Below are 22,587 nucleotides of genomic sequence, written 5' to 3'. Positions count from 1 at the left end.
CTCACAAAATGAACTCAAATGCGAAAATTACACCCCAAGCGACCAATTTAAAACCATTAAATTATAATTTTAAATTTTAAAGAGGCCTACACACACACAGACACACACAGAAGTTCATATTGAAGATGCGAACATCAGACATCTCCAAAAAGCATTATTCAATTAGAGTGTAGAACGCATTGTTTATAAATTTGTTGTTATTTTTTTTTTTGGACCTTTTGCCAAATGGAGCCAAGTGATGAAATGATGAAGTGGAGTGGGTGTGGGGGTGGGGGGTTGGGGACTGGGTGGGTAGATAGGTAGGCAGAAGACAAAAAAAAGAAGGAGAAGACTTAGTTATTCCTAAAGTGATTTCTGCTCAGTTGCCACACGATTTTCACAAGTGACGGAAGAGAGTACCAACAAACGGTTAATTTTCCGCACCACATCCTCCCTCGCGCCCTCTAACCCCTTTATCCCTTGAAAGGGTGTGTAGGTGTATCTACAGGATGGAATCTGCATTTCAAGTTGCAGATATCAGATGAAAAACGAGAAAAGTGGCAGCGGGGGGCAAGGCGGGGAGGTGAAAAAGACAAGTGCACAGTGTCCCCAACTGACACTCATAATTAACGAAACAAATAAAGCACAAACACACACACACACACACACACGCACACACACAGCTAGCCAGATGGGCATTCACATGCAAGTGCATGAAAAGCAACAACAACAACAAATAAGTAAAGCGAAACGAAGACGAAGAAGACAGCCAGCGACGGCGACGACGACGACGACGTCAGCGGCACTTGTCGTGTCTGCAAAAGCTTCGCTTTGGCTAAGCTGCTGTTATTGCGGCGCTGCTGCTGCTGCTGCTGCTGCCGCTGAGGCTGCTGCGGCGGCTCTGACTATGGCTCGGGCCGCCTTGACTTTGTCTCTAAGCAACGGCGACTGAGCGCGAGCTTTTAAGCTGCTGTTGCTGCGGCGGCTGCAGCTGCTGCTTGTCTTAGTTCTTTAAGTCCGTTGTTGGGCTGGCTCCTCTTCAGTTCGTTGCTGACCATCGTTACGTGCGGATGTGCTACGAGGCACTTAGCTAACCTCTCAGCCTCTTCTTCGTGTCTTGCCTTTTCCAAAAAAAAACAAAAAAAAAACATACACACATAAACTAAACTACAAATATAAAAAAAAAAAAAAACATCAGTGTCTAGATTCTTGGTCAACGGGGACCAAAAAAAAAATTTGAAAAAAAATATATACATATAAAATCAAACACATCGAGGAAGCAGAAAAACATTTTTCAAAAAGAGATAAAAATCCCCAAAAATTATACGAAAAATTTTGAATATTTTTTTAAAAGTGAGCGACGTGAGTGTTATAAAACGAAACGAAACACGGTAGCTAAATAACAGTATTTAGCCCGTAAAATCAATAAGAAAAGAAAGAAAATATAAAATAAATAGAAATGCCAAAAAGAATGATTTAATAATTAATGATATTAGTAATAATTTTTAGGATAATTGATTATTATAATTACCATTTGTTTTTTTTTTTTTTGGCTATATATCAATAGATTTTGTTTTTTTTTACCTTATTTTGTAGATGAAGGAATTTCTTTTTTTTTTGTCGGTTTAATGATTGAGAATTGGACTAAGGCGCGGCCTATCAAGAGTATGTAATTTCTGTTGCATTGCGCATTCTAAATACACACACTCGAAAAACAAACAAACAAACAAACAAATGAACAAACGTACAAACAAACAAACAAACAAACATACGAAAACAGGCAACAGTCAGGCAGGAAGGCAGGCTAAAGGCAGTCAAGTAGAAGATGCAGCCGCAGCCGTAGCAGCAGCAGCAGCAGCAGAAGGCGACGAAGATCTAGACACTAGCGCGGGCTGGCGCACTCCTTCCTCCCTATGGCTTGGCCCATGGACCAAGGCTAGTTTAAAGATGCAGATGCCCCAAGCCCCCAAGTCACAAGCCAGTCCAAGCACATGTGTGTTTGGTTTTACCAATTCTCTTTCTTTCTCTCTCTCTATCTCTCACTCTCTCTCTGCCCTGTTCTGCGCTCCTCTTGCTCATCCCCGGCATCTGGATGGCTCTACCTCAATGGCATCTCTCGCTTTACTCTTCCCCATCAGTGTCCTCCTTCGCCGCCACCGCCGCCTCTCGTTGTTGTTGTTGTTGTTGTCGTTGTCTTTTTAACTATTCGAAGTTTTGTGGCTGTTGCCGCCATATTGGGTTCTATAACGGTGCAAAAATCGCGCTGTTTTTTTTTTCATTTTAAAGCCAGTGAGCAGCAGCAGCCGTAGTAGAAGAAGAAGAATCAGTAGAAGAAGTCAGTAGACACTAGACAAAGTTGGTTTTGTTGCTTGCATTGATGACGACGACGGCGACTAAGACGACCCAGCGACCGCAAAAGCAAAAAAAAAAAACCCCAGAACTGAACTGTTCTAAAGCCAGCCAGCCAGCCAACCCCCCTCTTTGCCTTTGCCCCGCCCACCGTTCTTTGCGGTTTGCACACAGCTCAACACTTGAAAAACTAAAACCTTTTTTTTTTGTGTTTTTTTTTTCTTTGCCTTGATCGTTTCGATCATCATCATGTGGTTCTTCTTCTTCCTCTTCTGCTTCTTCTTTTTGTTCTTGCGGTGACAGTCCTTAAGACTAGGTCAAAAACTTATTCTTTTTGTCTGTCTTCGTCCATAAATTGAAACACACCACCGCCGCCACCACCTGAATGTACCCTTTGACCCCAACATAAAGGCAAATAATCATCATTCTCTCACCATAAAAAACGTGACTTTCGGGCGCTATAATTTGAAATTAGCATAGAACACTTAAATGGCAAGTTAAAGTTGAAGATTTTAAGTTCTTCGTTTGACTAATTTTTATTATATACCCACGTATGATTATTTCTTTTTGTTTTTTCTCTCGCCAACCAAAAAACTAACCAACAAAAATTGAACTTTCGGCCTTAGCCACGGACGGAGACCTATAGACAGATAGACTTAAGGCCACTAGCCACTTTTGAGTTGGCTGCTGTTGTCGTTGTTGTTGTTGTCGTCGTCATCTGCTTCACCTACTCGTTCCCTTCTTTCCTTTTCTCTCTCATTTTTTATTAAGTTATAAAAAAAAAAAAAAAAAAATAGAATGCTCCCAGCTAAATTCTAACGGTAACAAGCTTAGACCTTCTGCTGTCTCTGCCTCTGTGTGGCTAGTCAGTCGGCGGACTCCATACATTGCAATAAAATGAAATTTTATGAACAAAAAAAAAAGAAAAACAAAATTATATGAAACACAAATGCCGCTAGCAAATCATAGTGACGACTTTAAAATACCCTTTAGAACTCTGGCTATGGCGCCGCTCTATTCAGTAACATGTAATTAGATATTGATAATAAGATATAATCTAGATCATTTTGAAACTGGAGTAAACTTTACATACCAAATTGATTAAATTGTTTAATTTGCTAATTGCTCAACGTAATTTACAGGGTATAGAATGAAATGCATACATAGAAGCCACACAAAGCAGAGGGAACAAGGGAAGTGCGGGCAGTAGGGTGTTTTTTTTATCTGCGAAGGGGATGTAGCAAGTGAAAATAGCAACTCTAAATATACATATAAACAAAGAACAGGAATACAAAAAAATAAAAAAAATAACTTGTCTTGGTTTTAGGTGTTAAATTACCAAGTTTGTTGCCTAAGTCTTTCGTTTTTCCTATGGCATTTCAAGTGTGGCGTGAGAGAAAGAGTTCTCGCTATTGGGTGAACCAGTTAGGGATGGAGTTAGGGACAAAAAGAGATAAAGAGGGTGAGACAGCCGTGAGCATATAACTGCAAAATCGTAAAAAAGACTTAAAAATTATTACTATTATTATTATTGCTTTTTTTTTTTTTTGGTAACTATTCTTTTGTTTTTTTTTTCTTTTTCTTTCTTTTTATGATATTGTTGAGCACATTTCCTTTGGGTTTATTTTTATTTTATTTTATTTCGTTTCGTTTTTTTTTGTTTTTGTTTTTCTTATGGTCTACGCAAAAGTTCAAAGGGTTAAAACCTTCACACACACACACACACACACTGATACACACATGCTTACAAATATATAAAAAAAAATCATTAAAAAAAAAAACTACAACAATATCGTCGAGAGATTACATATATCTCAAGCAAGAAGAAGAAGAACTACAGTTGGGGCCCAGCATCTTGGTTAGGCGCCATGACAGCGACGTCTTCGACGACAGCTGCGTCAACGCCGGCAGCGGCAGCGGCTGCATACGCAATGAAACGCAGTTCCAGTTCAACGGTTAAGCCCCTCTTAGCGGTAAGTCATGAATTCTTTTTTTCCAAACTATATATATATTTTTTGCCCACATTTTTATAAGTCATTTGGGGCGTGGCCAATTTCAAATTGCTCCACATAAAAAAAACACACACAAAACAAGCAAGCAAAAAATAAACCAAAAAGTAAGAAAGAAACGTAGATAAATGTGATAAAAAAAAAAGAAAAGTAAAATGTTTGTCACTTGCTGCTTGACCATTATTAATGCTCGCATTTAAACAATGAAAAAGAAAGATTCATAAACATTTTTTCACATTTTTTTTTGGCACATTTTTCGGTTTATATTTGAAGTCGTTTTGAAGTGTGTTTTTTTTTTTGTCTTTTTCTTCTTCTTCTTGTTGTATTGTTGTTGGTGTTGGTGTGGGCCGTAGCTGTTTCCATTTCTATTTCAGTTGTGAAAAGAGCTGTGAAGTCGGCCATTAGGTCAAATTGTAGATGATAAATGGGCATGGTGCTAAAGGGGGGCTGGGGTGGGGTTCCATAGGCGTTGAGTCGATGTGATGCTCATGATGATGATGATGATGTTCATTCATTCGTTCGTTCGTTCGCTCGTTCGTTCTTGTTAATGTTCAAACAGTGGGAGGTCGCAGCCAGCATTAATCTAATAAAGAAGGTGGGAGTTTTTTTTCTATTTCTATTTCAATTTTTTTTCATTTGGTGTTCCCCTCGCCCTGGCACACACTGTTGCAGAGCCGTCCATTTGAATTCCCCTTAACTGGGAACCCTGTTCTTGTACGTTTTGAATGATGGCATTCATAAAATTTCATTGCCCGTGTACTTTATCTTAGTTGTATTTTTTTTCTTCTTTTTTTACTATGGGAAAATACTAGTAAGTTTTTCGTCTTCTCCTTTTCCTTTTTCTTCTTTTTTTCCTTTATAGTATTTCAATTAAAGTAAACTGACTAGAAAAGAATTTCCTTTTTCAATGTTCGTTGTTAGATTCTGGGGGGTTTTTTTTTTTTTTTTGTTTTCTTTCAAGCATTTTGGTTAGGCTTTTTGCCATTTGGCTTTTTAACTTTTGTACCTTGCTCTCTCTCTCTCTTTCTTGGTCGTTTGTTTCGTTTCGTTTTGGTCTCGCCTGTTCTTCACTCTTTTCCTCTTCACCTGCAGTTTACATTTGTCTAAGGGTAAAGGTCACTAGACAGTCTGGCGCCCGCCGATCATTAAATAACATAAAAAAAAACTCAAGAGAGACAAAAAGAGAGAATTAGAGAGAGAAAGAAAATAAAACCGTGTAAACAAATGTAATTTGTAAAACATGGAAAAGAAACAAAACACTACGTAACAAAATAATTTCTTGTATTTTTTTTTAACGATTTGAAGCAATTCTATTAGAACGAAATAGGAAATCGATTCGAAACCAATTTGACTACGAATTTGTTAAAACAATAACCAATAAAAATCAATTATTATCAATTTTTTTTTGTATTTTTGCCTTGTTTCAAATAGATATCCATTTTTATTATGTTAAGCAAAGTATTTCCTACGTTTAAAAGCATTTTAGTCTTAAAATAAACTCTTATATTGTTTAAAGTGAATTTTCTACATTAATTTTTGTTACATTTCATTCAGTATATGTTAAACAATTATCGCTTATAGAGTTTTGCTTTTTTTTTTTTTTTCTTTGAGTGTAGCGAAGGAGGAAGATGCAATGCTTCATTAGCGCTTCTCGGAATGCACTTCTTCTTGATGAATGGCTAGTGGTTTTTCTTCCATGTTGTTGTTGTTATTGTTGTTGTTGCTCTTGCGGCAAGATGAATTACTTAGGCCTAGGCTTAGGCGCAGACTTCTAGACTGACAAATCACCAGACGGTCTGGTTCTGCGACTTGCTCTGGCACTGGGACTATAGCTATTGGCTAAATTTTGGTCATCAGTAATGTTCCGCCTCTTTTTGGCAAATTGTTTTTGGGCAGTTAAAGTTGACTTAAGTTTTTTTTTTTCGTTTTCATAAATGGCCAAACGAAAGTAACTTTGTATGACTGTTTTCGCTTCGAGTTATTGTTTGTTGTTGTTGTTGTTGTCTTATTCTCGTTTTGTTGTTGATTCTTGCTTTATTGGGTCAACCTGCCACATATCCCAAAGCAAAAGCAGGCAACAAGCGGCAAGCGGCAATAACAATCACTAAACAATCTCTCTAAAGCAGCCTCTCAGTCATACAGTCACTCTCGTGCTCAGAAAGCCACTTGAAAGCATAATTAAACAATTTTTATTGACATTTTATTGATGCCGACAATCCGATCCTATCGGATCGGATCGGATCTTTGCCATTGCCAGTGGCACAGCTGCTGCCGGTTTCGTTTTATATTCTTTCTAATTCTAATGCCCACTTGATGTTGTTGTTGTTGTTGTTGTTCCTCTTATGGTTTGTTTGAGTGTTTTCGTTATGATTTCAAATGCCAACAACCGATTGGCAAATTGGAAATCAAATTGTATTGTATACAGAGAAATTTGTCGAATGTCTTTTATAATATCTTTTGACTTGATATTATGGTCGGTATGAAAGAAAAGACTCTCTAACTAATTGTAAATCGATAAAAGATAATACTTAGGTATATTCTATATGAGAATTTTAAATAAAATAAATAACCATAAATTTATGTAGGTCACAAAATCGTAATAAAAAGTAAGAACCAAACTAGATTGAACACAATTTTTGTTTTGTTTTGTTTTAAATTAAATTAAAATGTTTATTAAACAATGTATTTCTCTCTTGTCTTAAAGACAGTTTAGTTGTATATATGTATGTATCCTGTTTGACCAGGATATTCAATGCTCAAGATAATTGTTATTAAGAAATTGTATAAGACAATGTTGCATTTACGATGGTCACTTCTCCCCTCTAACTCTGTAATGACACGCATCAGTTGGCCAAGAGGCAACCCACGACAATTTCAGGCAACTGTCTAACTGTCGAAGCAACTATCTAACTAACTAGCTAACTGTTTCTTAGTTAATGTCTTAACTTGTTCAATTTGTTTAGTAATTGAAAACTTGCGTGTTTGGCTCGTTAGTTTGTTCTGAACATATCCTGGAGAATCGAGATTCGAGATTCAATACGAAATCCGATTCGATCTTGATCTGCAAGTGTGTTAACTTTATGTCATCATTGGATTTAATGCATCAACAAATTTTCACCATCTCACCAGAGACAGAGATAGAGAGAAAGAGAGAAAAAGGTAGAGAGGAAGCAGTACCGTTCTTTGCTACTTACCCAGTTATCTAACTCTTTTGTTTGTTGCTGTGTGTGTTGGTTTTTTTTTTTTGTTTTTTTTTTTTTTTCGGGTGAGGTAATCCAAGACGCGGCCATAATTAATGGCGTGTGGCGAAAAGTACATTGCACTCTATTCTTACCTTTATTTATTAGCCAAAGACCAAAGCCTGGCTCTAACTGCAAAATAGAAGCAGAGAGAACAACTGAGAAATGGGAGACGACTGCCATGAAGATACAAGTAAAACCCTTGCCTTTTGTTTTAACTTGGTTTTAGGTTTTTATTTTTTTTAATTATAGTCGTCTCTTATGGGGATAACATGAGTAGTAGAGAAATGGGCGTCTATGTGTGTTCAGGCAACTGTTAATTTTGTTTTACAACTTTAGTTTGGCATTGGCTTTGGGTCGTTTAGGTATATATTTTTCCCATATCTATAACGTATCGTCTCTTATCTTTCTCTCTCATTCTCTCGTAACAAAAGCCACCAACAACAACAACAACAACAACAACGTACATGAGATCTTTCTTTCATTCAGAAAACGTGTAGGCAAAAGATTTAGATACAGATACAGATACCAGAGATACACACAACTTGCAGATGGATCAAAAACTTACGTCTACAAAATTAATTACAGTTGGGTTGTCTTAGCTTGGCTTGGCTTGGCTTGGCTTGTTTCGTGGTTTATGGCTTTAGCGTTTTGGCTTGGCATAAGCTAACGGCTCTAACGTGTATTTCAACAATTAGATGAAACCCATTTGCTAGCAAATTTGTTAGCAAATTCTCTGTTAGAATAATACATACTTACCCATACATAGATATTTAAATATGTATATATGTATGTTGCATGATATAAGCAAATTTTATGCTAATCTGGTCAGCTATTTGCAGTAGTTTAGCCCAACTAACTTCTAAGAGATGAGCTCAACATTAGATGCTTAATTGTTATTACTTAGATCGGCTAAGCATATGATTATAACTCTACCTTATGTGAGTGTGTTAGACTATTAGATTACCCGTATGGTTTCTAAATTGAAGTATTAACTTTATGTACTTGAAATAGTCCTTTTCATATTGTATTTTAGTTAGTATTATTTACTATATATAGCACTTTTTTTGAAAAGAAGAAATTGTTTATAAAAGTTTCTTAAATACATTTAAATGCATTTGATGTTTAGGAATATTGCAATGTTTTTGTATTAAAGACATTGTCAATTAGTATATTTCTTATATAGTTAGAGCTACAATTTTATAGCCAATGTTTAACTTACATAATTCTAATTTCGATTCTTTTTGAATTTTCATAAAATTTAAAGAAATCTAGAGAAGATTTTCAGGTAAATGAACCATGGAAACAGGAAACATTTAAGTCTTATTTCTAAAAAACAATTATTTAAGAACCATAGGATACCAAACCATTTGAGAATTACAACAAATTTAACTTTATTTGTGATCCTTTTTTAAATTTATAAATCCTGTATAATTAGGACGTGTTTTGTGCTTTAATAATTTAATCAATTTAAGTGCTTTATAAGTAAAATTAAATTAGATTCCACCCATAAAAACAGTTTTAGCACAGGCTGCTAGTTAATCATATGATAACTCATGGACGGATCCATAAATTATTTTCGGGTTGCTTGACTTTGCTTGACGTCGCCACTCGTCGTTTTACTTAAAACTCACCGAAGCTATAGCTTTAAACGCGATTTATTAGGAAAATATAGAATAGTGCGCCGAAATATTTCACAAAGCTTCAAAGGATTGGGTATTCTACAACATATCCAAAATTCATCTAAATCGGTGATTCGCATACCTGAAGTTCCCCTTGTTAGTAATTTTCGATTGCTAGACCACTTCGAAGAGTCACCAGTTGAGGGTATCAAGGGGCAAAAAGAAGTAACTATTTATTCGAATTACTGACATTTCGGGGGTTGTCCCCAGACTACCCTCCTGGATTCGTGCATGCTAAAAACATAAGGAGAATGAAACAGAAATTTAAATATCCTTTTTATTTATGAAAACAAATGCTTAAGATTGAGTCATTAAAATTTAGTTACAGTTATAAGACATAAAAAAAGACTTTTCCAGTTGACTTTGAGCTAAGCTACAAGAAAATATTCTAGAAATCCTTTTAATTTGAATAAAGATTTTAAAAAGAACTTACATAAATTTTAACCACATACTAATAATTGATTTCTCTAAACTTGTTTTCTTTCTTTACAGATTTTAAGCATTTTCACATTGCTGCATAGTTCGCAATCGCTTCAATTGGGTGATAGATGTCAGCATGATATGGATTGTACAGACTTCATAAAGGGCAGCAGTTGTTCATCGGAAGGCTATTGCGAGTGTGCGCCATATTTTGTACAATTGGATAACCAAAGATGTTTGTCATGTAAGTACAAACCAAACTAACTAGGCAATATCCATATTGAATTAACCCACAAAGAAAGAAAAAGCAGAAGAAGAACCAACAGACAGACAGACAGACAGACAGACAGATGGACAGACAAACAAACAAACGAACTAACAAACCAACAAACAAACCAAACCCAAATCCGAAAAGAGAGTCAAACAGAGTCAAACAGAATGTGTGTCTCTGTGTTTATCTACAGTAAATACACAAAGAGAAAGAACCGTTAAATGCATTCCGAAAAATACAAAAAAAAAAAAGAAAAACCATCTAAAAATCCATCTTTCTCCTCTTCTCTTCTCCCTTCTCGTTGCAGCTCAATTGCTGGGCGGTGATTGCCAACTGAGTGAGCAATGCTCAATGAAGGTGGCCAACAGCAGCTGCTTGGATGGGGCCTGCCGATGCGTCGAGGGATTCTTGCAATTCCGCAAACATACATGTCTGGGTCGTAAGTATCATCTGCAAGCTCAAGCACTAGCACCACCAACAACAACAACAACAACAACAACATCCACATTCAATCTTGGCCAACTGTTTTGGCCCTAACCTACTATATAACTACAACTACTATTACTACTATATATCCTATCTCTCTGTAGCATGATGGCATTCTCAAAGTTAATTGCACATTACAAAAAAAGCAAAAAAACAAAAGAAAGAAGAGAGAGAGAGAAAAAAAATAAACCTTAATAATATCATTTGGTGTTTGGCAAATTGCAATAAATTCTTGAACCTCTAAAGATTGCCTTATCATTTTGTGGTATGACACGCAATGCCTCTTCCCCCCCCCCCCCCCTGTCTGTGTCTGTATGGTGTATGGTATATGGTGTGTGCGTGTGTGTTTTTGTTGTTCGTTAACACTTTTATAACAATTTTCCTTTTCGTTTGCCGCTGCATCACTTGACTTGAACAATTAACATAAGCATAACAATAACAATAACCCAAGAGATACCCAACCATGAGAGATACAAACATACATACATTCATATATATGTTAGGTTCTCGTTCACTCAAGAGATCTCTCATTCATTCAGTCACAATCGTGTCACTAATTATACGCATAATTGGTTAATTTTCCAAGAACTGGGCAAACAAGTTTCCTACCAACAACAACAACTAAACGAAACGCAACGCAACAAAAAAAAGAAAAAAAAAATGTAAATGTTTAAGATCTTGGACTAAAAGAGTTTCTTTTCGGAAATGGGGAAACGATGTTGCTAATAGGTATATACATATATGTAGCATATGTTTGTTTGTTTGTTTGTTTGTTTGTTTATTTGTTTGAATGAATGACTAACTGATTAACTGTTTGAACTAAGGGACTTATGCATGTATTTGCGCCCCTTCCGTGTCATAACTTATTGGTGTTAATTCTTTGGTGTATCTGTGAACATACTAAAAAATTTATGTCATCTGAGTCCACTTAGAAGATTTTTATAAATTTCTAAGAAAGTTTTTAATACGATGATACAACATTTGATTTCTATATGCATATATAGAAGTATAAAGAGAAATGCAGTCCATGATAAGTAATATATCAAACTTTTAAAGATTCATTCTTTGATTTAAGAATTTCCTTAAAATTGTAATGTTGGCAAAATTGGCAAATTATGAAAACAGATAAAAATTACTTAGTTTTGCTTTAATTTAATGGAAAGTTTTGTATAATTCTTTGTATTAGTTAAGTTGAGCCTGGTTACGCCCAAGTGGCAACAAGTGGTAGATAAGAGGACAGTGACTGGCCCCAGGCAACTGCCTAACTTCCCTCCCCTCACCCGCCCTCGCCTAGCCATTTATTTGCTTGTTGTGCTGGTTAGCACGATCAAAGGAGAGCAATGAACAGTGAGAACACGATTTGGCTATGGCCATTGGACATGAGGCAAAACGCAAGCTGTGGCAAGATGTGCCAAGCTGTATGCAACTGCAACATTTCGTGTCATTGCCGTTCACCTGTTGTTGTTGTTATTGTTGTTGCTGCTGCTGCTGCTGCTGATGTTCTCGTTCGTCGGCGACTTAATTATATACATACATATATCTATCATATATAGAACTTTCTGTGTCCAAAGTGGGCGTGGCATGAGGCAAACAGCTGTCATCTGACACTGACTGCAATATTTAATTAAAATTAATTTTAAGCATATGTGTGTATATATAAAACAAAACCAGGCAACAAATGCGACAAGTGCAACAACTGTGGTGGCTGCATAAAAAGATACTTTCACCAAAAACACACTCACACACACACACAGAGAGAGAGAGAGAGAGAGAGACAGAGAAGACAATATAAAGAAACAGAGACACTGACAAAGAAAGCCCAAAAAGAACCTTTCACCAGCGAGACAAACCAAAAATCCTTTTAGCTAAGCTTCTTCTGCTTTATTTGGTGATTTGTATCTGAATGAAATATGTTGTTCTCTGTCTCTCTCTCTCTATCTCCCTCTCTCTCTCTCTCTTTCTCTGGGGCTACTACTACTTTACATGGCTAATTGCCTCGAGTCGCCTCGACTCCATTCCGACTTGTAATTAAATTGCACTGATTATGCTCGAGCTTTTGAGAAAGTCCAGGAAGAAAGTCCAATTAGCAAAGAAGACGAAGAAGAAGCAGGACAGGGTAAACAGAAAAATTCTGCCATGTTAGCCAAGATGAGGAGGAGGTTGACAAAAATGTTTTGTAAACAATTTTTTTTTTTTTTTTGGGGGGGAATTGGGAATTGGGATTGAAATTGGGCACGGCCTCAGTACGTTCACTTCTCTCTCTCTCTATCTCGTTCTTTCTGTCGCGTTGTCTCTGTCTTGCCTGGGTCAGCAAGTGTTGTGCCAGATTTTTGTTGTTGGTAGGTTTAACTTGGTGGCAGGCTTTCGCTTGTGCGGCTGTTGCCACTTGTTCCAGTTTCCCATGCACCTTAACCCAACAGCAAAAACAACAACATACAACAAACGACAAGCCCATTCCGGGATTGGCTTTAAAGCCGCCTTTCGCATGGTTGTTGCTCTTTTTTAGTGCTTTTTTCTCTTCTTGTTGTTTTGTTTTGTTTTTTTTTTTTTTTTTTGTTTTAACGAGCCACCTTCATTCTGCGATCTTTATGAGTTATGCTAACATATGACAATGTTGGCTCCTGCTCCACCTCCATCTCCTCCTCCTCCATCAACTCCTCCGCTTGGCATCTTCGTGCTCATTTTCATAAATTCAAATAGGTGAGCGGAGGGGGGCAAAAAAAAGTATGCCAACATATGCAGCAAATGCAGATAATGATCCAATAGTCTCTACCACTCAAAAGCCCCCTTTGCCCCCCCCCCCTCCCCCCCACATTGAAGGCAACAAACAAACATAGAACAGAGAAGTTGAATGTAAACGAACTCTCCAATCGAGAGATATTTGCAGCAAAAGTGAAGTCAATGGATAAGAGATGATGCTGGAGATGAAGAGGGAAATGGATATGGAAATGAAGTTAGAGTTGGAGTTGGTCATGAAGTGCAAAGTGATGATAAGATGCATTTAGAAGAGGGTAAATAGCGAATAATATTTGTAAATCTGAGTAACAATTGAAATGAGGATAAAATACACAAGAAAGATGAATAATTGTAAAAGAAGTAGAGTAACTAAAGATAAACGTTTGTATCATGTAAAATTTCGATAATGAGAATGATAAGATAAGCCAAAAATCAAATTAAACAATCTAAAACTAAGAAAGAAGAATCTATAGGATAGACAGAATGGATTCTCACAAAAAGTCAGCTGAATGAATTGTGATTCATAAATTACGTATTCATTTGTTATTCATAGAAGGAGATGACCGGCCAGCAAGAGGAGGGGGGGGGGGGCTAACAACAAAACAAAATTAGTCCAAAATGATATAACTTAGGGGAAATGATTAAACCTATAAATTTGGGTAAATATTGCATAGATTAATTTTGTTGCCATTATAATTTTATATCATTTCCGAGATCTTAGTTTTGCTTTCTTCCCAAAACACTCAACAAAAAAGAAAAGAAAAAAAACACACAAAGCAAAAAGAAAGAAGGAAGCAAAAAAAAAAAAAGAGCAAAACCCACATGAATAATTTAAGCTTTTGGCTTTTGTTTGAAACCAAAAAATCTCTTTAGGCCACCCAACTAAGCCGCAAACACAAACAAAAAAAAAACCTAACAAATAAAAAACACTTTCCATTGCGACACATTCCATTTCATTTCGCATGACCCAAAAAAACCGAAAAACGACCAAACCAAAAACCGAAACAAACTGTGTTAATTTGCGGCAGTCAGAAGCAGGAAAATTTTCTTTTTGAATGGCCATTTTCAAAGTGGAAATTGCGGCAAATTTGAAATTGCATGCAAATTATGTGGAACGTCTATCTCTCTCTCTCTCTCTCTCTGTTTCTGTGTCTCAGTCTCTCTTTTCTTTTATTTGTTTTTTGGAACTTCCGCCAAAAAGCATCTTGATGGCTGAGAAAATATCCAGACAAGTCAATCAAATGGCCTGGCCAAAAAATGCAAATTACATTAAATAAATTAAAAATCAAGTTTGCTGCCGTCTAACGAAAGCTGCCAAGAGAGAGAGAGAGAGAGAGATAGACTAAGATAGAGATAAATGGACTTATTAAAGCCACAAGGAATGCGCTCAATGCCACACTTAGATCTTTAGATACAAATGTATCTACAAGTATAGAAAAAATCTCAACATCTCTGGGAGCCTGTGCGTGCCTAGTTGACATAGATATTGCGATTCCGCTGCGGAAGCTAAAATTTAATTTATGTTGATTTTGATGAAATTATTGTTTATGATGCGAGAGCCACCAACACAACGCCAGACAACAAGTCAACCAGTCAACCGACCGACCCACCGATCTACCAAACCAACCACCAACTGTGGCACATACAACAAAGCATTTTCACACGCGCTCCGCTTTGGTAATCGAAGTGGGTTACCCGCTGCAGTCGTGCAACCTGTCACACCAGCTCAATGGGTGACCACGAGAGAGAGAGAGAGAGAGAGCGGGAGAGAGAGATCGATCACCAGGCTTCAGCCCCCAGAGGCATCGAGCAGGGTGGCCTTTTGTTCAATTGCATGTGTTCTATAAAAGTGAAAGATCTCTGCCACTGCCTCTACACTTGAAGAAACTCTAATGAGACTGAAATTTCAAAGAATCATTGGAACAACAAAAAATTAATATTAAATAGTTATCGTTTTGAGTGTATAATTCACATGGATTGCATTGAATTGAATTCTTGCTTTTGCTCTTTCTACTTTTCTCCTTCTCTCTATCTATCTCCTTTTTACACTTCATCTACCATTTCATATATTGGTGTCAAACTGCAGCAGCTAGACACGTTTCCGATTGAAGCTACTCGCATTTGGAAATGGCCAATAGATGGAGGTTGCCTCCATTGCCATTGCCATTGCCATTGCCCGTTTGCCAGTGTCAGTGTCAGGTTTAGTTAAGTATACGCCACGTTTTGCCTGCCTTTTATATGCCTTTTTTTGGGATTTTTGTGAGTTGAACCGGTTTATGAGAGAGAGAAAGAGAGATAGACCTGCCATATGCCCCATTGTATATGGCCAAATGCAATGCCAAAATGCCGGCAACTCTAATAATAATAATAATAATAATAAAAGAAGAAAACCTTTTTTGATATGCCGACTTGCTGAATTCTTGTTATTTGTTGGACTTTTTACCCTTTCAGATATGCGAAATTCCTTAGCGAGTTGCTAAGAATTTTATGACTAGGTTTAATAAAACATTCTTTTATATTAAAATTACTAACTATTCCATGCTGAACTCGAAATCCTCTTTAAGAAAATTGATATTTAATTAAGCAGAAATAGTTCAATTATGTTATGTTATGGCTCAATTACAATTTGTTCTAGTTGAGTAATTGTAAATATTTCAACTAAAGTATCAAGGAAAAGACATTAATTAAAGTGAGTGAGAAATTGTAACTTCAAATTGCCAACTCACATTAACTGTGAGCGAATGAATCAAAGGCAACGTGCAGGCATAATTTAAATTGGAGCGGTTAACTCTCTAGACTTGAAGGAAAAAATAACTTAAGTCTTTTGCCAGACATTGCCCTAAGGGCGGCGGCGGCGGTGACGGCGACGGCGTCGAGGCAGTTGAGGAGGCAAGACGATTGCAAGTGCAGCTGCAGGTGCAGTAGCAACTAGCCAGGTGGTGATAGTGGTGGTACTGTTGGTGGTGGTGGGGCAACAAATGGGGAAGTAGTTGCAGTTGTGGCTAATGGTAATGGCATGTCGCCGCATTGCCAGTGGCCAAAATAACGAAACAAGTGAAAACAAGTTGAGGCTGAGGAGCAGCAGCAGCAGCAGCAGCAGCAGCAGCTCGTCCGGAAAGTGGGTCAGAGACTAGCTGAGATTCCAGAAAAAAAAAACCAGAGATAGAGGGAAAGAGAGAGAGAGAGATAGAGAGGACAGACAGTCAATGGCAGATGAAGTAGACACGCAGGTGGCGTTGCTTGCCAGTTATGGGTGAGTGGAATGCTGATGAGGAACGGGAATGCTGCTGAATGCAGAATACAGAATGCAGAATGAGAATGGTTAAAGAATAAGAAGAAGAAGAAGAAGAAGTAAAAGACGACGATGAAGACGACGTCATCTTCTTCTACATGCGTTGATGCAGTTGACTTTATTGACGGTTATTAGGCAAGTCGAAGGCGGGTAAAACATTGGCAGAAACAACAATGATGTTCATGATGATGATGATGATGAGTTTTTAATATGCATTTGGTGCTTGGTTTTACGGTTAGTTTAATAAAGCAGATCACAGTGCCGAACAGAGCGGCAAAATCTCATGAGAATTACCAAGTTTACCAACTCGTCTTACTACCCTCACAGGCTAAACTAATTCTTTTTGCTTACAATCATTTCTTCCGTTTGTACTTTCAGCTGCCCATCCTGGAGCTGTTTGTTATAGCCATGCCCATTGTCAAATGTTTGATAGCCGCACCCATTGCGATTTTTTAATACCAAATCTGTTTGGACGTTGCCAATGCACTGCGCCAGCCAAAATGGTGGGTGGTCTATGTATAGCCCAGGCGGCAGATGAAATCGATGAGCAGCAGCCAACGGTTGAGAAGGCAAGCACCACATCCACCACAACGACTACGACAACAACACGAAAGACCACCACAACGCCAAGAACAACAACAACCACAACAACACCAACGCCCACAACAACAACAACAACAACAACAACCAGAGCAACATCTGCCCCAGAATCAACCTTCATATTGGAAGATGAACTACCAGCTAGCGTGGAAGAACAAACTCTTGAAGAAGATGATAGTGAGTCTAGCAAATTGCGACCAGAAATCAATGACTTGGATAATGGTGAGAAATTGGAAACAGAAGCCATTGCCATTGATATGGCCCACGAAGAGACCGAATTGACCCAACAGCAGCAATTGGAGGAGGAGAATCTAATCAAGCCCATGTCAGAGAAGATCCCAGAATCGTTGCCACAAACAACCACGGGCAGTCAACAGTTGCTCACTCCCGCCGATGTGCTGCCCACTGAAAATGCGGAGGCTGTCGAATCGGAGACCGAAACGGCACCCACAGATGATTATCCTTATAAAATTGATGAGGAATATGTCGAGGAAAATGAAAACAAACCCGAAACTCATGACAAGCCTCCATCCACCCATGCCGAAGAGGAGGTCAATGAGGAAGTTGTTGAGGAAGCTTCTGGGTCAGATGATACCATGAAATTTGATTACGAAGAGGAGGAGCACCATCATCAACAACAACAACAACATCAAGACGAAGTGTTGGAGGCAACCACCCAGAACTATCAACTTGAAGATGAGCAAGAAAACGAAAAGGAGCATGAAGATGGAGAGCGGGAACCGGAGACGGCTGTTGTTAATGATGAATTGATACCCGTGAATGAAAATGTTGGAGAAATTGAAAGTGTGACTAAGGTGTCAAACATTGAGCAGCAGGAAGAGGAGGCAGAAGAGGAGCATGCCCAGTCTTCTGGCGATGATGAAATGCCACAGCCACCAACCAGAACAGAAGAGCCCGAAGAAACCGAGGCTAGCCTGGCAGCAACTGAAGCTGCAGAAATTGAGGCAAACGAGGAGCAGCAGCCGGTGCAGGAGCAGGAGCATCAGCAAGTGACCGCCACTGAAATCGATGAGGCAGAACAAAGCGCCGACATCAAGCCGACAAGTGACGAAGATGATTTAAATGAAGCCAATCAATTAAAACCAGAGCAAGAGCAAGTGCAAGAGCAAGAGCCAATTCCAGTTCCTTCACTAGCTGAAGAAATTCATGTAGATGATCAGGTTGAAATAGATGCCACAACAGAGCCACAACAAATCAAGCAACAAGAGGCAGAGGCAGAGGCAGAGACTGAAACAGAAACAGAAACAGAGACACAGCCTGAGACGGAACCAGAGACAGAGGTGGAGCCAGAGACAGAGACACAGCAAGTGGAAGCAGAAGCAGAGGCGGAACAAGTGGAGGCAATCACCGAAGCGGAGCACGAACAATTGACATACCCAACAAATGATGATGAATTGGCGCCAGTTGATGCTGAAGCTGCCACCGCAACAGAATCGCAACCAGAAGTTGCCAATCTTCATAACGAACAAGATGAAAAGAAGACAGAGGCAGAGGCAGAGGCAGAGACTGAGACTGAGACCGAAACTGATGTTGATGTTGAGGAGGAGCCTAAGTTACAGGAGGTGGAGGAGGAGCAGCCAGAGAAGGCGGTGAATGAGGAAAATGCAAATGCAATTAAAACGCCCGAAGTGTCGGAAGCAATTGTACAGCCCCAGGCCGAGAAGGAGGAGACGGAATCCGAATCAGAGACTGAGCCAGAGACAGAGACAGAGAAGGAGGTAGAGACAGAGGTAGAGGAAGAGGAGAAGGAGCAGTTGGAGGATACGGTACCAGTTGACAATGCTGCTGCTGATGAAGGTGCTGCTGACTTAAGTCCAATTAAAACTGAAGCAGATCAACTAGAGCAGGAAACCACTGAGGCTGTCACAGAAACTGAGACTGATCATCATCATCATAATGATGAAGATGCCGCCGCTGCCGAGCTAACCACAGATGCTCCCCAGCAAGTGGTTAAGGCCGATGAAGTGGAAGCCGAAGAAGTTGTCACCAGCGCACCAGCGACCAGTGAAAGTGGCGAGAAAGATGAAATTGATAATATCATACATGGCGCTGAACCAAATGTGGATGACAACCAAGAGAAGCCGGAAGAGATAAAAGATGCGGATGAAACACCATTTGCAGCTGTTGATGAGCAGGTGGAAGAATTTGAAGACAAGCTGCAACCGGAGCAGGAGATTGAGCAGATAGTCGAAGCCGAACAGGATTACACGAGCATAGAGCATTTGCAGGAACTAGCCCAGGAAGAGGATAAGAAGCGAGCGGAGGCCCAACTGAGCACAATCGAAGAGGAAAAAGAAGAGGAGCCAAGCGAATTGAAAAAAGAAGAACTTCCTCAAGTAGAACAGATTCATGAAGAAAAGGAACACGAAGAGCCAAAAGAAGATGAAAAGAAGGAACAATTAGATCAGGTCGAAGATGAAAAGATCGAAGAACCGCAAACAGAAGAAGATGAAAAAACCGAGGAACATTTACAGGAAGCAAGCGAATCGTCTACAGATGCTGCCCCGGTAGAGGAATCAGTGGCCAATGATGAGGTAGAAGAGACAGCAGCAGCTGCTACCGAAGCTACAGCCGCTTCCGAGAACGTTGAGGCACCCAGCGCCATTGTGAGTGAAGAGCACGAGGATCAGGATAATTTCAAGGAAAGCGATAGCATTGCAGATATCCTAAGTGATCTGATGTTGGAGGGCGATAGCACTGTGCCCCCGGTGCCATTTGGTGAGCAACCATCTCAGACAGTGCCAATGCACCAGGAGAACACTAACAACGACCAACACAACGATGACGCGGAGAAGGTAAAGGAGGAGGAACAAGAGGAGGAAGAGAAGAAGGAAGAGGAAGAGGAAGATGAAGTGCCAGCACAAATGCCTGCTTTGCTTGATCTCCTGGCCGAGGCTGATGAAACCCATGATCATGCTGAAGAACAGCTCCAGCTCCAGGAACAATCCCATCACGAACAGCAGCAGCAGCAGCAGCAGGAGAAGGATGAGGTTGAATACGAAGAGGAAGACGCTACCACTCCCTTGCCTTCAAATGATGATGAAATTCCAGAAGTTCCAGTCGAGGACGAAAACAAACCAGAACAGGCACAGGAACAGCAGGAAGAGCATGAAAAGGAAGATGAAGAGGAACAGCAAAGTGAAGTAGCCACAGAGTTAGCCAATGTAGAAGAAGAGGATCATACTCTCTCACCTGAGGAGTTACCTTTCGATCTCTCGGATCACTCAAATGCCATACGTCTGCAGGAATTGGAATCGGATAATCTAATTGTAGAATCAACCACATTGGAGATTGATAACAATCATATTGAAGGATTAGAAAACGATAACATCGTTCATCATCATCATGATCAACAGCACGAAGAAGAGGCCACTCCCAATCCAGCTGATATAGTAGAGATAACCACACAGACAATGCTGGGCTTGGCTAGTCGCGTCACCCTTATGGAACCCGCTGCACCGATAGTCACCACACTGAAGCCATTAATGACCAGTTGGACCGATGAGGAAGCCACACCCGAGCCAATAGCAATAAGCTCTTCGTTGGCACCTACCGTGATGGGTTCCAAGCCCGGTTCGGAATTGCGCAAACGTGTGGAATTGGGTTTGGAGGCCATCTCCTTGGGTCTGCCCTGCTCGACCGATCGCCAATGTCAATTGGCTGATCCTCATACCATCTGCAATGGACGTGGAGTCTGTGATTGTGCGGCCAGCGGCGAGGCGGAAGGCAACCAATGCAGTGCCAAGCAAACGGGTTGCAGTCCAGGAACCTTCCAGGTGAGTCCATCTCTCTCTCTCTCTTTCTACCTATTGACACTTTAGTTTGACTCTTCTCTTCTATCTATCTCCATGTGCAGTGTCGTTCCAGTGGTGTTTGCATCTCGTGGTTCTTTGTCTGCGACGGTCGTGCCGATTGTAATGACGACTCCGATGAGGAATGCTCGCACAATGCCCGCCTCAATCAGACCTGTCCCCAGGAATCATTCCGGTGCGAGCGCAGTGGTCGCTGCATCTCACGGGCCGCCCTCTGCGATGGCCGCAAACAGTGTCCCCATGGCGAGGATGAGCTCGGCTGCGATGGCACTCTCCGTGGCGGCAACACCTGTCCCGAGCACACGTTCCGCTGCAAGAGCGGTGAATGCCTGCCCGAGTATGAGTACTGCAATGCGATTGTCTCCTGCAAAGATGGCAGCGATGAGCCTCCACATTTGTGTGGCTCCCGGGCCATGCCCAATCTCTTTATGCGACTAATTGAGGCTGGTGGCCTCTTGAATGGCGGCAGACGGGAGGCGGACGCCTATTGTCCGCATCGTTGTAGCAACGGTTTGTGCCGATCCACGGCCATTGTGTGCTCCGGACGAGATGGCTGCGGTGATGGCACCGATGAGCAGACCTGCGCCGTTTGCCGTAAGTAGAGACACTAACACCATTCCAGATCCTTGAAATCTAATCATAAAATTAATCATTTCAGGTTGCCCAGCGCCCACGGCTGCCAGTTTGCCTACTTATTTGGCTCGGCAACGTCCCATGCCTCTCTGGTAGACACCCACACACACAGACACACAGACACACGAAACACTCACACACACACACACACATAATAATCACTATCATGATCATCATGCTATATACACTGTCGATCCTGACGACTCTAACTCCTAAAACTGCCTTTTGAGGATGTCAACACAGAAACAATGAACAATCCTCAATTGAATTATTTATTGGCACGCCCATTGGCCAACTTGCTAGCAAAGGGCAGATGCAAATCTGTTAGATATATATATATATATATAGATATGTATATATGTATATGTCATCAGTTGCCCCCTTTGATCCAGCGATTTTGTCAATTGAGCGTTTGACACTATTTATTTGCTGCTTACATCACAACTATTTATTTATTTATTTATTATTTATTTATTTATCGACCCCCCCCGCCCCACCCAGTCCAACACAACCCCCTTCCCCACCCCCATGCCCTCTCAAAAGATCCTGAGAAATCTTTTATTAGTATAGATTTTTTTTTTTTAAATATATATATATATATTAATAAATATTAAAAAATTGAACAAAATTATTGGCCAGGCAAAATGAAACTCTAAAAACGAAAAGAAAAAAAAAACAAAAACTAAAGGAAGAAAGAAAAAAAAAAACAGCAATGCATTTTAATCGTTTAACTTTTTTTATTTGTAAATAAGTAAAAAATGTAAATGTGTCTTCAATTCATCCATATAGGGCCTTATTTATATTATATAATTCCAATTCCATTATAATATCTCATCAATGTGAATGTAATTATAGTCCGAACGATATTCTCGTGCGGATTTTCTCAAAGTCAGAAGGCAAAAAAAAAATAATAAAAACAAATATAAAAAGTATATTAAAATGATAACACAAAAAAAAAAAACAACGAAGAATGCATAAAAATAATATTAATAATTAATAAAATGAATTTATTTATAGAATTAAAGAAACAAAAAAAAACTATTAAAATATAATTTTTT

The 22,587-nt window shown here is 39.4% G+C and overlaps 1 protein-coding gene across 1 annotated transcript; it reads left to right on the top strand.

Annotated features, from left to right (window-relative positions):
- The first annotated feature begins 4,092 nt into the window (after positions 1-4,092).
- On the top strand, positions 4,093-21,878 carry LOC6646149 (trichohyalin). Its single transcript, XM_047011737.1, has 6 exons — positions 4,093-4,301; positions 9,751-9,922; positions 10,257-10,388; positions 16,842-20,860; positions 20,941-21,490; positions 21,555-21,878. Exons 1-6 carry the CDS (start codon positions 4,197-4,199, stop codon positions 21,623-21,625), a joined length of 5,049 nt encoding a protein of 1,682 aa, XP_046867693.1. The 5' UTR covers positions 4,093-4,196; the 3' UTR covers positions 21,626-21,878.
- Positions 21,879-22,587: the final 709 nt, after the last annotated feature.

The sequence above is a fragment of the Drosophila willistoni genome (genome assembly GCF_018902025.1).
Source record: "Drosophila willistoni isolate 14030-0811.24 chromosome XR unlocalized genomic scaffold, UCI_dwil_1.1 Seg105, whole genome shotgun sequence".
NCBI lineage: Eukaryota > Metazoa > Arthropoda > Insecta > Diptera > Drosophilidae > Drosophila > Drosophila willistoni.
This window is presented reverse-complemented; position numbering and strand designations above follow the sequence as displayed.